The sequence below is a fragment of the Morchella sextelata genome (assembly GCF_020137385.1).
Source record: "Morchella sextelata strain SCLS chromosome Unknown scls_8, whole genome shotgun sequence".
Classification (NCBI taxonomy): Eukaryota; Fungi; Ascomycota; class Pezizomycetes; order Pezizales; family Morchellaceae; genus Morchella; species Morchella sextelata.
In genome coordinates, this window is record NW_025408623.1 from 1962586 (window position 1) to 1977714 (window position 15129).

Genomic DNA, 15129 nt, shown 5'->3' on the forward strand with positions numbered 1-15129 from the left:
GCGGACTTCTTTTTCCTCTCGACAACTTGGAAGTTTCCTTGGGCAGGACCGGGTGCCGAGGCCACGGCGGCCCAGGTCCCTGCTTTCCATCCACGGGGTGGGGCTTGTTGGGGGGGTGCGGGTGGGGGGGCCTGAGGGGCTGCCTGAGGCGCTGCTTGGGGAATTATTTGGGGGACCGCTGGAGGGGGCATTCTCTGTCCCTGCGGTTGTTGTTTTCGCTGTTGTTGCTGTTGTTGCTGTTGTTGGTTTTGTTGTGGTTGTTGCGGTTGCTGCGGTTGTGGCTGTTTGTTGAGGAGAAGATGGATCGCCGAGTGCATACTGGTGATCATAGTTGTCTGCGCCTCGATTTGGTGCCTCAGTGTATCCACTGTTCTCCGGAGTGTGGTCGTTTGCTCTTCGAGGATTTCAATCCTGTCGGTGGGTGGGCAGATTCGGCTGGTGGCATGTCTAATGGCCCAGGTAATGTAATTCAGGTCCGTCTGGGTGTGGGTGTCCTGGGGGACAATGCTCGGGTAGAGGTAGTCGACTCTCGGTTGGTAGGGGTCGTTGTAGTCGGATTCTGTTGCAAAGGTCGAGGAGAATTCTTGTTCCTGAGCTCCGGGTGGGGTTGGGTCGGGAACCTGAGTGTTCCTGTTCTGCGAGGGGGCTGTCCCTTGCTGGGAAGGCTGGGAAGACTGGGTAAAAAAGGACTGGAGCGAGGCTTGCTGCGACATGATTGAGTGTCCAGTTCTTCTGGCGGCGTAGAGTGATGTTTCAGATAGATTTCTTTTCCTTCCCTTCGGGAGGTCAAGACTAGAGAATTCTTCGCTAGAAGCCAGTTTCGTAGGTTTCTTTCGCTTGGAACAACAAAACGCGACCGTACGATCGGGGACAAAGTGGCTCAGCCTGGTATGATATACCAGGATAAACCGAGAGGAGTAAAATAAGAAGTTTTTAAAGCGAGGTTGATTATCCGGGAGTTCTTTGCGAGCCTTAGCGAGCAAGTAGAATACAGAGGTTGCATAAAGAGAAAAGAGAAAGAAAGAGAAACAAGAAATCACCAGACAACGCCCCCCTTATATATCCATACCCTATCCCAATGCTGACTCATACCCTCGCGTAACAGAAACAAAAAGAACATAATAGAAACCCGCTTCGCTAAACCCAACCACACTACATAATCCTTCTCCCTTATACCCAGACAACTCAAATAGCCAACCCGCCTAGCTGCCGTTACAGACCACTCCCCCCTCTAAGGCCTACCTCCTGGTAGGCTTAGGCTTCCGTGGATAACGTTCATGGAATCGTTTGACGATATCGGGCGAGTGTTCGACATCCGACAATGGCTGCCACGAAGCTTCATCATAACCAATATACTTTACCAAGTATTCAAACCTTCCCCGACGGCTTCTGGAATCCAAAATGTCTTCAACCTCCCATTCCTCTTGACCTTCAATTTCGACTGGGGGTGGCGGCAATTGTTGCTGACCCGGTAGGGGATCAATAGCTTCCGGCGACAGTAACGAAACATGAGACACAGGATGGACCTTCATAGAACGGGGAAGCTCTAATTCGTAGGCATAGGGATTGACAATTCGCTTAATGATATATGGCCCAATACGCTTCCAATCGAGTTTTTTCGAGGGTCGTTTGGTGAGGACATGGCGGGTCGATAGGAAAACTTTATCCCCCATACGATAGTGAGGCGCTGGAGTCCGACTCATATTGGCCGACTCTTCTTGAATTCTTTGCGCTCGGAACAATTCATCCTTTAGAAAATCCAATATATCCTTCATCTCCCTTGCAATACTATTGGCCTGATCCTCCGCTGTCATCCTACCATATTCCAAAGGACCAAAAGTCATTCTTGGATTCCTCCCTGAGTTGGCGTAAAATGGAGAGATTCTCGTCGTTTCCGAAGCATGGTTATTTGTTGCAAACTCGGCCATTGGCAACCATCGAACCCAATCGTCCTGTTGATAAGAAACATAACTTCGAAGGTATTGTTCCATCACAGCATTGATTCTTTCCGTTTGTCCATCCGTCTGGGGGTGAAATGCTGTAGAGAACTTTGGCGATATTTCCAAACGATCGCAAAGGGACCTCCAGAATTCCGCAACAAATTGTGTTCCTCGATCAGATACCATAGTTTCAGGGAGTCCATGTAATTTCCAAACATTATCGATATACAACCTCGCTACTTCTTTTGAATCCACCTCTTTAGTTGTGGCAATCAGATGTCGCATCTTGGTTAGTCGATCCACTACCACCAATATCGCATTATATCCATCGCTTTCCGGAAGATCAGTAACGAAATCCATTGATCCGTCCCTCCATGATCCATCGGGTATTGGCATAGGTCGAAGTACCCCATAAGGTGCATTGCGTGGTGCCTTGCTACGGGCACACACATTGCAATTCCTAACGTACTGGTCGACATATTTTCGCATCTGTGGCCAGTAGTACTCTCGATTCAGGAGTTCCAAAGTCTTCGCTCTGCCTGGATGGCCTGCCGATGGTTTGTCATGATGTTCCTTTAGGAGTCTTAGCCTAAGATCGTTGTCATCCGGTACATAGAGTGCGCCACGATAAAGTAGCCGACCGTTATTGTCTTACGTGCATTCGGCAAGCGAAATCATATTCGAGTAACTGACGCCATTCCGAAGCATTGCAAGGACTTTGTTCGGGAAACTGTCAACTTGGTAAGCATTTAAAAACAACTCTTCTACAGTGGACATTCCTTCAGCGGATTCATTTGAAAAAGAACCCGCGAACAAACTTAGCTTTGCATCTAAATTTTTTCGCTTCAACACCACTTGACTCTGATGGGTCAACCGCTCATCCCCTTCTTTAGGCAGGTCACCCGACCTTCTAGTCAATGCATCTGGTTTCGCCCCTTGTTTTCCTGGTCTAAATTGAATGACGAAATCGAAATGTGAAAGAAATTCCGACCAACGGGCTTGTCGACGGTTTAATAACTTTGTTGACATGAAATATTCGAGGTTCCGATGGTCGCTAAGAACTTCAATTGGGAATTGTGCCCCCTCTAAATGATGTCGCCATTCCTCAAAACATCGTACGATTGCCAGGAGTTCTTTGTCATAGATCTCATAGTTACATTCCGCAGGGGAATGTTTCTTAGAGAAGAAAGCGACTGGATGTAGAATTCCTTCATCGTCACGTTGAGACAGTATTCCAGCAGAAACATAGTCAGATGCATCGGTTTCTACCACGATTTTCCGATCCGGATCAAAGTGCATTAGTATGGGTGCCGTTGTGAACATCTTTTTCAATGTCTGGAATGCTTCTTCCCTTTCATCCGTCCATTCGAATTTGACATTTTTCTTGGTCAGAGCTGTAAGCGGAGCAACAATTTTTGAATATCTCAAAATAAACCGTCGATAGAAATTTGCAAATCCTAAAAATACCTGAACATCATGGAGATTCCTTGGTGTGGACCATTCTAATACGTCAACAACTTTCTTCGGATCCATCCTATTCCCATTCGGGGTGAGAATAAGGCCGAGATATTTCGTTTCCTGGACCATAAATTCACATTTTTCAGGTTTAAGGTGAACATGATTCTCATCAAGTACCTTCAAAACCTTCTGGACGTGATCCTTATGTTCTGACAAAGTTTCCGAATAAATTAGTATATCATCCAATAAGCCGTGACAAATTGATCGAGATAACGCCGTAGGATATCATTAATCCAATGTTGAAAGGTGGCGGGGGCGTTGGCTAATCCGAACGGCATTACTGTATACTCGAAATGTCCATATCGAGTTCTAAATGCTGTTTTCCATTCGTCTCCCTCCGCTACCCTGATCTGATTGTATCCCCAACGTAGATCCAACTTGGTATAGTACTGTGCCTTCAAAAGTTTAGCCAAAGTTTCCTTTAACAGTGGTAACGGATACCGATTTTTGATCGTGATCGCATTGAGGCCTCGGTAATCTACACATAGCCGGAGAGTCCCATCACTTTTCTTTACAAATAGTATAGGTGCTCCCGCCGGTGATTCACTGGCCCGAATAAATCCTTTGGGTAAGTTCTCATCAAGATATTCCCGTAATGCTTTCAATTCAGTCTGCGACAGGCCATAGATGGGTCCATACGGTGGTCGTTTACCCTCTTCCAAAATTATTTCAATGTCATGGGAGGGTCGGTGAGGTGGAAGGACTGAGGCATCGTATTCTTTAAACATGGGAAGGCGATGGTGGAATTCCTTTGGTACGAGTTGCTTGACGTCGGTGGTGGACTTATCAGCTACTGAGCTGACAACTGTATGAAATTCTGGTAAGGGGATCGATATGCCATGGACAGTAACCGCCGTTCCACTGAGTGAACAGTGTTGACAGCAGTTCCAAGAGTTAAAAACGAGTAGATTTTTCTTTGGTCGAATGGTAACATCATGTTGCCGCATCCAAGGCATTCCCATCACAATCGGATAGTGACTTAGATGGGTAACGAAAAACAAAGCAGTTTCCTGATGGCCATGGATATCTAACGAGAGGCGAGCAACATGGGTAATTTTTCCTGATTTGACTGGCCTACCATCGATTACCTCGAGTAGGCGTGATGTTTTCAGGGGTTCCAAGGAGAGTCCATGCTTTTTCACAAAACCTTGATCGATGAACGCATAACCTGATGCTCCCGTGTCGATGAGAGCATAGGTGGGAACGAAGGAGTCGGGATTCTGGGAGACAGAGCAGGTGACGACAAGAGAGTCTTCAAACATCTTATCCTCGGACACAGTAACAGCAGGAAGAACAGAGACAGGTGGCGGGGTTGGCCCCTTTGGTTTGCCAATCTTTACCAAAGGGGCTGACCTTTTAACGCCGGCTTTTGAGACACTTGTTCAATTGGCTTTTCTCGCCAATTGTTGATGGTACGGGGGTCTTGTGAGCGAGGGGTGAGATAACGAGGTTTAACGGAGACATGGCGGGATCGGGGTTTAACTATGGCGGCGGAGATACGAGAACGAAGGTCAGCAATCATGGCATTGGCTTGGGCCTCCCAGGCCTTTGCAACAGAGGTGATGTGAAGAATCTCATCTTCAGCATCAGCGAGGTTCTCATCAGCGGTGGCGAGACTTTCCTGATGTAGTGCCAGGCGATACCGAAGCTCCTCCTTTTCGGCCTTAGACTCCTCCAGCTCAATCTTCAAAGCAACGATAACCTCGTCGCGACCTCGGAAGATCTCGGTAGAATCTTCCTGGTTATCGCACAAGGTTTGCCAAAAATCGGCAGCCTTTTCGTTGGCTGCTTCTAGTTCTGTGGTGAGGCCGGCAATGACCTCTTCCTGAGCTTTGTCAATAACGGGTTCTAGTCGCGCGGGGGTGTCAAGAGGCTTGGTGAGAGCCTCCAAACACTCAGCAATAAGACCATGAGCCTCCGTAAGTTCTTCGCCGAAGTCTATATCGGCTGGGAGGGGACCATAGGTGGTCAGAAATTCTGAAAGACGCTGCAACAGCATATCCTGAGTGGTGTCGGACATAGTCACGACCAGAGCTAAGCAAGGTGGTGTTGTATCGGTTGGCTGTAGAGGATGCAACCTAAGTGTAACGGAGACTATGGGCGTAGGAACTATGAAGCCAAGGAATACAACCGAGGCGAAGACGTGGACGTAGGAGGTTCGTGGACTATGAACTATTGGGCCGAAGGGTACACCTGAGGCAAGAACGGGGACTGTGGATTATGGACTATGGATGGTTGTACCTGGTCTAGTATACCGGGTAAACCCTATGACGTAGCGCGAACCAAATAGTATTCGTGACTGTAAAATACAGAAGAAGAAGAAGAAGAAACTTATATTGCTTAGAAGCCGAAGCTTATCGCACACCTAACTACCCGACTACAACCTCCACCGACTAACCCGAAAACAAAAACGAAGTACAAAAACTAACTACCGCAGCTACGAGAACTACGTACATAAAAAGAGAAAAACAGCGCACGAAGAGGGCGCGAATAACAAGTGGTACAGGTAAGCAGAATCTAAGCGACAACAAAGAAACCTCCCCGTAGTAAAAAAGTAAGAACCCCAAACTTCTCCGTCAACTGCATTAGCGAGCACAATCCTAAACGTAGTGTTCAATCGAAGCGATATCATTACCAACGTTCCCGGTGTCATATCTGTGGACGAACCTTAACAGGACTGGGAAACCACGCGCACGAAGGCAGGAGAGGCCAACCGCAACAGCGTCAGGTGTGAAAGCGAGGGGGGGTGGGTCGAGTGTGGGTCCTCGGGCTTCTGGTTGTCAGGCAGCGAGGAATTGAGGAGTGGTGACCGGTTGGTCAAGTAAGGAGTGGGTGGGGTCGTCGGTCCCTGGAGCAACGGCTAAAGACTGTGCCCGAGTCGTGTTTGAAGTGGTGTCCTCTGGAGGGGACATGCAAAAAGGGTTGAGCCGAAGGCTCAGTATGTATGGGGGTCGCAATCGAAAGTGCCGACCGTGTTGTGTTGAGGGTGGTCTCGGAGACCGGTTGGGTTGGGGTGAGGGGAGCGGGCCGCCTCGGGTAAAAGTGGGTGGCCTGGTTAAGGCCGATAAAGAGGGGTAAGGTCACTGGACCTCGGATAAAAATTTGACGATAGTTTCGCGACCGAGAGGTCGCTAACTTCGCGGGCTGTCGAGCGCTTTGGCAGTAGGTTCTCGCTGACTGGAGATTACTGACAGTGTGCGTACCCGACATGTGGGCTCACTCGTGCGATGAGTGAAAATAAGGAGGGGCAAGGATGGCTGTAAAGAGTAGCCGTTGTTTTGGTGAGGGGTGAACGGTGGACGCGACCCGTGAGGGTACCGAACGAGCAAAGAATGGGGGTGTCGAGCGAGGGAAGTTCAGGGACCGAAGCAATTCGAGAATCAGTATAACTCCATCTCGGGGGGAAGAAATCCTATCGCGAGCCAGAGGTGAGCGAGTAGAATACAGAAGAAGAAGAAGAAGAAACTTATATTGCTTTGAAGTACAAGACTTATCGCACACCGGACCAACCGCCTAAAACACAAACCGAACAAAAAAAAGAAAAAACAAAAACAACAAACGCAAACAAACAAGAACAGAAGCGAACACAAACGAACACAAACAATAACAAGGAAATCCCGGAACGATACTCAACCAGAAAAACCCAACGACAAGGAGAAATAACATATCTCAGCGAACTCGGGCGCTGGATCCATCAAAACAGAAATAAAACCGAAATTAAAAGGTAAGAGAAAACAACCCTTCCTAATCCCGTCCCTAATCATTTTCTTCCATCCCCTCCTCCAGGTCCGCTTCCACCTCCGCCGACTCGTACCATTTCGAGAGTTGAGAATCTTTTGCAAATTGTAGGATGAGATCCGTTCTCAAGTTTGTAAACATCCAGTTTTCCCAGGTCATCGCTCCGGGGATCTTTCTATCAGAGGCGCGCGGATCCGAGCCCACGCTGGGCATTCCATAAGTATATGTTTCGCTGAGTTTTCCATACCACACTGGCATGGTTCGGGGTCTGTATGTACTGCGTGTTTGTCGATTCGGGTAGTTTGGCACCGGATTCGAAAAACTTTTTTTGCTTCCATGAGGGTAAGTTTCGCAATCTTGGCAGGAGGGCGGAAATCCCCCCGGTGGTGGTAGTTCGGTATTGGTTGTGTATTCCATTCTTCCAACAGGTGGTCGCGTAGTAGTTTATTTTGATTCCATTTGTCTCTCGCATTTCCGGGGGTTTGATATGGGAGTAGGAGAGAGGCAATTCGGTGTAGGCCTGTCCCTTTGATGTTTGTCTCTCTGTATGGGAGGAGCTTGATCAGGGATTCATTGTTGGGATGGGTTGCATCGGTGCAGAGTATTCTAGTTCCGTACTTTCTTGAGCGATAAGTCAGGAGGTGTTCAAGGGGGGGTACTCCTGGTTCTCGGAGGAGTTTAGCTCTCTTGGTCCATCGAGGTAGGCCTGTGATGACCCGGGCAGCTTCATTGTATAGTGGTTCGAGGGATCTAATAATGTGCTCTGCACCAGTCCACCAAGCCTCGGATCCGTAGAGCAGGCTTGGAAGGAAGCCTTGCGTTATTAGGTGATGAACTGTCTTGACTGTTATACCTGGCAGGCGGGCAGTATTTCGGATTTGGTGGAGAGCTTTCTGGCCTTTTGCGATTGCTGCTTCGATGTGGGGCCGGAAGGAGAGGGTCGGATCTATCCAGACTCCTACGTATTTCAGCCTCTCCTTGGGGTATATATTGATGTTGTTAACTTTGACTGGAAGTCGTGGTTGTTGTGTGGATGATGTGGTGGGCCGGAAGAAGATCAGATCGGATTTATCCAGGTCGTATTTGATTTGGAGTGGCTCAGCTTTGATCAGTCTTTCTCTCATTCGTTCCTCCATTCTCTTGATTGTGAAGCCTGGTGTTTTGGATATCTGCACCAGCGCATCGTCATCGATGTAAGTTGTGTCCATCTCTTTTGGGCTGCTAGTTGGGTCCAGGGTTACACCGGCATAGATCATAAATAGTACCGGGGACATGGGGCTACCTTGCGGCACTCCAGAGTCAAAGGGCTGTGGTTCCTCTAGCTCGTGGTTAAATTGGAACTGTAGTTTTCTGCCGGTATTGAATTCTTTGCACCATTCTGTCAGATAGGTGGGGAATTTTTGTTGGTGCATGATTTCCGCGAGGAGTAGATGGTCGACACAATTAAATGCTCCTTGGATATCGTTGGTTAGGATCGCTGGTCTGTCTCGCCGGGCAATTCCGGTACTGTTTTTCAGTAGTAGGTTTTGTTGTATTGGTGTTAAGGTTTTCAGGAGGGCGTCGATTGCCGAAATGGTTGGTCTTCCTCCAAATTGATTCGCTGAGAGTGTACCTAGGATTTCTCCAGCAGTGCAGAGTCTTTAGGCCACTATCTTTTCCAGGATTTTACTGAAACATTGTAGAAGGGAGATGGGTCGGTAGGCTTTTGCTTCATGGTAGTTTGCTTTACCGGGTTTCGGGATCGGGATACACTTAGCTATTTTTCATTCCGCTGGGTGTACACCGTGCCGGAGCATGGCAGAGAACATGTCTTGAATTAGAGTTGTGTTTGCTCTGACTATTGCTTTAATAAAGGTGTAGGGGATACCATCCGGGCCGGTCGCTGAGTGCGCTGGGCAAGAGTCGATTGCTTTGTTAAGTTCTTCGGGGGTGACTATGTCGAAGGTGTTGCTAAGGTCAAAAGAGGGGGGTCTAATGTTTAGGGGGGGATGGTCGGGGGACGTCCGTTTCGAGGGGAAAAGTTGGGCTCTTAGAGCTTGACACTTCTCCGCAAACGTTTCTTCACCTTGTATGGTTGGTATGATTGTGTCTCTTCTCCTTCCTGCGTTTAGGATTCTCCAGACTTCACTACCTTTCGCTTCGTTCATTGTCTTTTCCCGCTGGTCCGCTTTTGCTTTCCGGATCATGACTGTCCATTCTCTGCAGGCCTTCCGGTGTTCCTCCACGTGATTGGGTTTCCTCGTGTTTCTCGCCTTCCTTTCTGCTGCGTTTACCCTTGCCTTCATTTGTTTCATTTCATCTGACCACCAGGAGTTGGCTCTTACCCCCTCCTTCGAGAGTGGTGTTACTATGCTGACTGTTGACCTGACCAGTTCTAGGAAGAAATCAACGGTTTGTTCTGTATGTTCCTTGGTTTCCCATGCCTCTGCAGGGATAGAAATGTTTGACATGTTGTTCTCCAATAGCTTCCAGTCTGTTTGGCGCCACATTCGTCTTGGTACAAAAGGTGATTTTTCCAGGTGTAAGTGAACGGAGGTTCTCCCGGGGTCTGAGCCCGCTCCGTAGGGTTCAGTGCTCCATCGTGGGTTGTGGTCAAGTGTCGGGCCTTTTACAAATGCAAGGTCGATGGTTGTGGGCCTTTTCCCTCTGTCTCTGGGGAAATGCGTGAAAACGCCTGGTTCGTTCAGGAGGGTCAGTTTCTGTCGGGTTATCCATCGTTTTAACCGTGCGCCATTGACGCGGTCTGCTCGAATGTTGTTTCTGTACTCATGTGAATTTACTCCGTACCACATCTGATGGTGGCAGTTGAAGTCTCCCATTACTAGACAGTTATCAAGGGTTTGGATTGTACTTGCTATTTGAGCGAAGGGGCCACTTCGGCCTGGGGAGTATATGTTTAGGATTTGGGTTTTCTTGGTCTGGATTTCTACCGTAATCGATACTATGAAGTTATCATGTGTATAGTGGTGTTTTGGTTTGAGGTTGGCATGTTTGCGGACGTATGTTGCGCATTTTGTGTTGGTATTGCTGGCTGTAAAAATATAAAAGAGGTTCGATTCTGGTGGGTATCCCTCTGCTGAGGTCCATGGTTCTTGTAATAATAGGAAATAAATACTAGAGTCTGTTTCCGCTTCTTCTACCGCCGCCTTGGTGATGAGTTCGCTCCGTGCACAGTTAAGTTGGTGTGCGAGCGCGGTTGTTCGCAGCCTAGGCATTGTTCGTCATGGGTTGGTCGTCTTCGGGAACGGGTATAGCTCCGACTGGGGCGGTGGCTGGTACTTGAACTATCGACTCTTGGACGGGTGCGGCCGGTGGGTCTTGAGCGGGTGGGGCGTTTTCTTTTCCTTTGTTTAGGAATCGGCGTTTGACTCTTTCGGGGCATGCTGGGTCGGAGGCCTTATGGATTCCTTTGCAGTTCAGGCATCTGATTGGGGTGTGGGTGCATCTATATCCTCCCTGGCATTGATTGCATGGGTGGAAGCTGGTGAGATGGTGTCCGGCACAGTGACCGCATCTCCCGTTGTTTTTGCATTTCTCCTGGCGGTGACCGTATTCGAGGCACTTCGCGCATTGGGTTTCTGGGAAGGTTGGGAGGAAGGCCTCGATGTGGCAGCTTCGGTTAAAGAGGGATAGGAACTTAACTCCTAGTGTTTCCATTGTGACTTGTCCTGGGAGCGCGATGACCATTGATGAGTGGGTTTTCTCCATTCGAGTCTCTGCTCTGGAGATCCAGCGGGGAACCTGGGCAAGTTGGAAGTTATCTCCATAGTTGCTTCTAATTTCGGATGCTACCAGTTGTCCTGCCTCGACGCCTTCTCCGACCGTTGTGGGGATTCCGTGAATAAGGAACTTTGACCATTTGGAGTTTGCCCGGATAATGGCGACTGGTACTTGTAGGGTGAGGAGAGCCTCCTCAATTTCTTTGGCATACTCCATTGCCTTTGTTGCTGGGGTGACAAACTTTGTTTCCAGGATGAAGTTGTCCTTGGGTGTTCTCCTTGCTGAAATAAAGTGGCAGGATTCGTCCTGAATTCTTGCATTAACTAGGGTCCTGATCTCGGAGGGATTGACGTCGGATGGGGCAGTGGTTTCAACAATGATTTCTCTGTTGATTTTTGTATATTCTGGCTTGAAGAGAGGGTCCGCTTTTGGCTTTGCGGACTTCTTCCTTCTCTCCACAACCTGGAAATTTCCTTGAGCAGGACCGGGTGCCGAGGCCACGGCGGCCCAGGTGCCTGCTTTCCATCCACGGGATGGGGCTTGTTGGGGGGGTGCGGGTGGGGGGGCCTGAGGAGCTGCCTGAGGCGCTGCTTGGGGAATTATTTGAGGGACCGCTGGAGGGGGCATTCTCTATCCCTGCGGTTGTTGTTTTCGCTGTTGTTGCTGTTGATGCTGTTGTTGGTTTTGTTGTGGTTGTTGCGGTTGCTGCGGTTGTGGTTGTTTGTTGAGGAGAAGATGGATCGCCGAGTGCATACTGGTGATCATGGTTGTCTGCGCCTCGATTTGGTGCCTCAGTGTATCCACTGTTCTCCGGAGTGTGGTTGTTTGCTCTTCGAGGATTTCAATCCTGTCGGTGGGTGGGCAGATTCGGCTGGTGGCATGTCTAATGGCCCAGGTAATATAGTTCAGGTCCGTCTGGGTGTGAGTGTCCTGGGGAACGATGCTCGGATAGAGGTAGTCAATTCTCGGTTGGTATGGGTCGTTGTAGTCGGATTCTGTTGCAAAGGTCGAGAAGAACTCCTGTTCCTGAGCTCCGGACGGGTTTGGGTCGGGAACTGGAGTGTTCCTGTTCTGCGGAGGGGCTGTCCCTTGCTGGGAGGACTGGGTAAAAAAGGACTGGAGCGAGGCTTGTTGCGACATAATTGAATGTCCAGTTCTTCTGGCGGCGTAGAGTGATGTTTCGGAAAGGTTTCTTTTCCTTCCCTTTGGGAGGTCAAGGCTGGAGAATTCTTCGCTAGAAGCCAGTTTTCTTGGTGTTTCTTTCGCTTGGAACAACAACACGCGACCGTACGATCGGGGACAAAGTGGCTCAGCCTGGTATGGTATACCAGGGTAAACCGAGGGGAATAAAAAATAAAATGTTTTTAAAGCGAGGTTTGTTATCAGGGAGTTCTTTGCGAGCCTTAGCGAGCAAGTAGAATACAGAGGTTGCATAAAGAGAAAAGAGAAAGAAAGAGAAATAAGAAATCACGAGACAACGCCCCCCTTATATATCCATACCCTATCCCAATGCTGACTCATACCCTCGCGTAACAGAAACAAAAAGAACATAATAGAAACCCGCTTCGCTAAACCCAACCACACTACATAATCCTTCTCCCTTATACCCAGACAACTCACATAGCCAACCCGCCTAGCTGCCGTTACAAGCATGCAACATGGGTCCTGAGGTACTCTAGCATTGGTAAGGGTCAACGGACAAGGCAAGCAGCAGCATGGTGGTCTTCTTGAGTAAAGAAGAGGAAAAAATATTATATAGTAATAGACAGTGTAGGTACAGAAGATATTGCGTATCAAAAGAAAGAAGAGAAAGAGAACAGAGGCGAGGACGAAACCTTCTAATATACCCAAGGAAATCCCAGCGATGATAAATCCAAAGTGACTTACACACTTACAAATGACAGAACCCGATAGAACTCAATAGAACCTTTCTGACTAATCCAACTCCTCGTAACCCAGTGTATTAACTAATCGATCCATGAAATGGATTGACCAGGTCAATATGGGTTTGTTTTTTTATTGACAAGGCCTCTGGATTGGTCAGGTAAATGCGAGTACGCAATATAAGTGGCACCCTTACAGGGGCTCTATAACGGTCTTTTGTTCATTATTTTCCATGATTGCCCGCTTCCAAATGATGAGACATATGAGTAACAGCTCCTATAGTAGCGGCAGTAAACGCATAGATCAAATGCGGAGACTCCATCTTGTGTTCGTTGTCGAAAGCAGCTGTTGTTGAAGGTATAAGGTTTCTGGTATCTGTCTGCTATGGCAACCAATATTTCAGTGTTCGCTATTGCTCTCAACATCCAGTTGTAGCCCGAAAAGGGCACAGAACAGTCGATTTTTTTTTTTTTTTTTTGTTTTCATAGATTGAATTAATTCTGAATACATGAATATCGCATAGAGGTAAAGACCTGTGGCGTGAACAAAATCCCTCCCATCCCCCGCCCAGCTCCTTGTCATAGTAATTATGGTCTGATACCAACCGCAAATCTTCTTACACAGCAGATGACAAGAAATTTCCCCTGAATCCCACAAATCGAAAAACAACAAAGGAAAAGGTAAAAGTGTTACCAAATAGCTGATGTAACTGTACTGCCCGAGGTACTGCTGGGTCCACGATCGAATACAGTGTAATATTGAAAGAGAACTCCTTCCTGTTGGGCTGAGCTGGCGTCAAGAATTGAGCCGCCACCCAACCGGTAGAAAGAGATTAGCCGAACTTAGCCGAGGCTCGGTTCAGTTCTTGAGACGGGAGAAACTGCCATGTTTACTACTTTTCACATTCTCATAGACTGCATTATATTCGCGTTTCTGGTAAAGGTTTCATGGATCGATGAGTGAATATACTGGGTTACGAGAAGTTGGATTAGTCAGAAAGGTTTTATTGGGTTCCATCGGGTTCTGTGGGTTGTAAGTATATAAGTTACTTTGGATTTGTCATCACAGGGATTTGCTTGGGTATAAGGAGGGCTCGCCCTCGTTTCTTGTTCTTTTTCTCTTCTTTTTTTGCTACGTAACGACTTCGGTACCTACGCTGTCTATTACTATACAATATTATTTCCTCTTCTTTACTCAAGAAGACCATCGAGCCGCTGCTTCCCTCGTCCCGTTGACCCTTACCAACGCTAGAGTCCCTTAGGACCCCTACTGCAGGCTTCCACATCGATCTCTACTACCCCTTTCGTACCCTGCGGAATACTCGCTACTCGTCCCCTTGGTAAAGGTTTGTTACCCACAGGAGAGAAAAGAGGTGGAGCTCTTCGGTGAGGAGAAGGCTCAAGAGAGAGGTTTGGACACATAGTGTAGCGGTGATCTGAGTAGGAGTTCAACCCAGAGAGGAGACAGCCAAGAGGCCACATTGTATTTGAGAAGGAGGCTATCCCCATAAGGAAGAAGGAGGAAAACAAAAGGACTGGCGTTGGCAATGAAGACTAATCAAAGTCTTTAAAGGAGGAGCGACCTTGCTCTTCGTCAAGTCTCGGCGGAGTTGAGGAAGGGTGTTGAAGAAATAAGGGGGGATGGCCCAGAACAGTCGATACCGGACGCTGAAGTATCCCTCTACCACTAGGTAACAACCGGGGAATACCTAGAACCCACTAGATCAGGTATGACCCTAGTATTTGCTGAAAGTGGCATTCTGTAAATACATGCGCTAAGCAAGGAGCATTCGCTGCAATAGGCGCTTTGATGTGAGACAATAGGCTTCAGGCACCCACTTTCAGGCAACCATCCAGCTTCAGGCATCAGCAAGCCTGTGCCGCCCACCCTCGGTTTGCTGTTCCTTTTCTATGCCGGTACATTAATTGCCGTCTCTTTCCTTCCAGGGCGATCAAGGAATATACATTTATAGTACATCTTTCCCCCAAGCTCCTCGTATGTCAACTCTCACTCACTCTATCACATCTCCCGCAACATATTCCTGCTGTAAAACACAAGTTGGAGATCGTCCTTAGCAAAGTTCAAAGTCTACAGACTGTCCCCACATATAAGCCCCAACGATGGGAACGGAAAAGAATTGCGACGGCCCAAGGGCAAGTACTTCATCTTCAGGTAGTTCTCACTATTACATTTCCTGATGCCCGAATCTTCACCCCTTATATTTCCTGACACCCGAATCTTCATTCTTTATATCAATATGTAGCGTAGACACAGGACCCCTGTTGACCAGTATTCCACAGAGCACAAAGCCTTGCCCCCCGCAGTATTC

The 15129-nt window shown here is 48.1% G+C and overlaps 1 protein-coding gene across 1 annotated transcript; it reads right to left on the reverse strand.

Moving 5' to 3' along the window:
* Nucleotides 1-1238: 1238 nt before the first annotated feature.
* Nucleotides 1239-5478, reverse strand: H6S33_012701 (uncharacterized protein; the record flags this gene model as incomplete). The annotated part of the gene is made up of 4 exons (XM_044844080.1): nt 1239-2529; nt 2596-3607; nt 3673-4824; nt 4875-5478. 4 exons carry the CDS (start codon nt 5476-5478, stop codon nt 1239-1241), a joined length of 4059 nt encoding a protein of 1352 aa, XP_044695350.1.
* Between the last annotated feature and the right edge of the window lie 9651 nt (nt 5479-15129).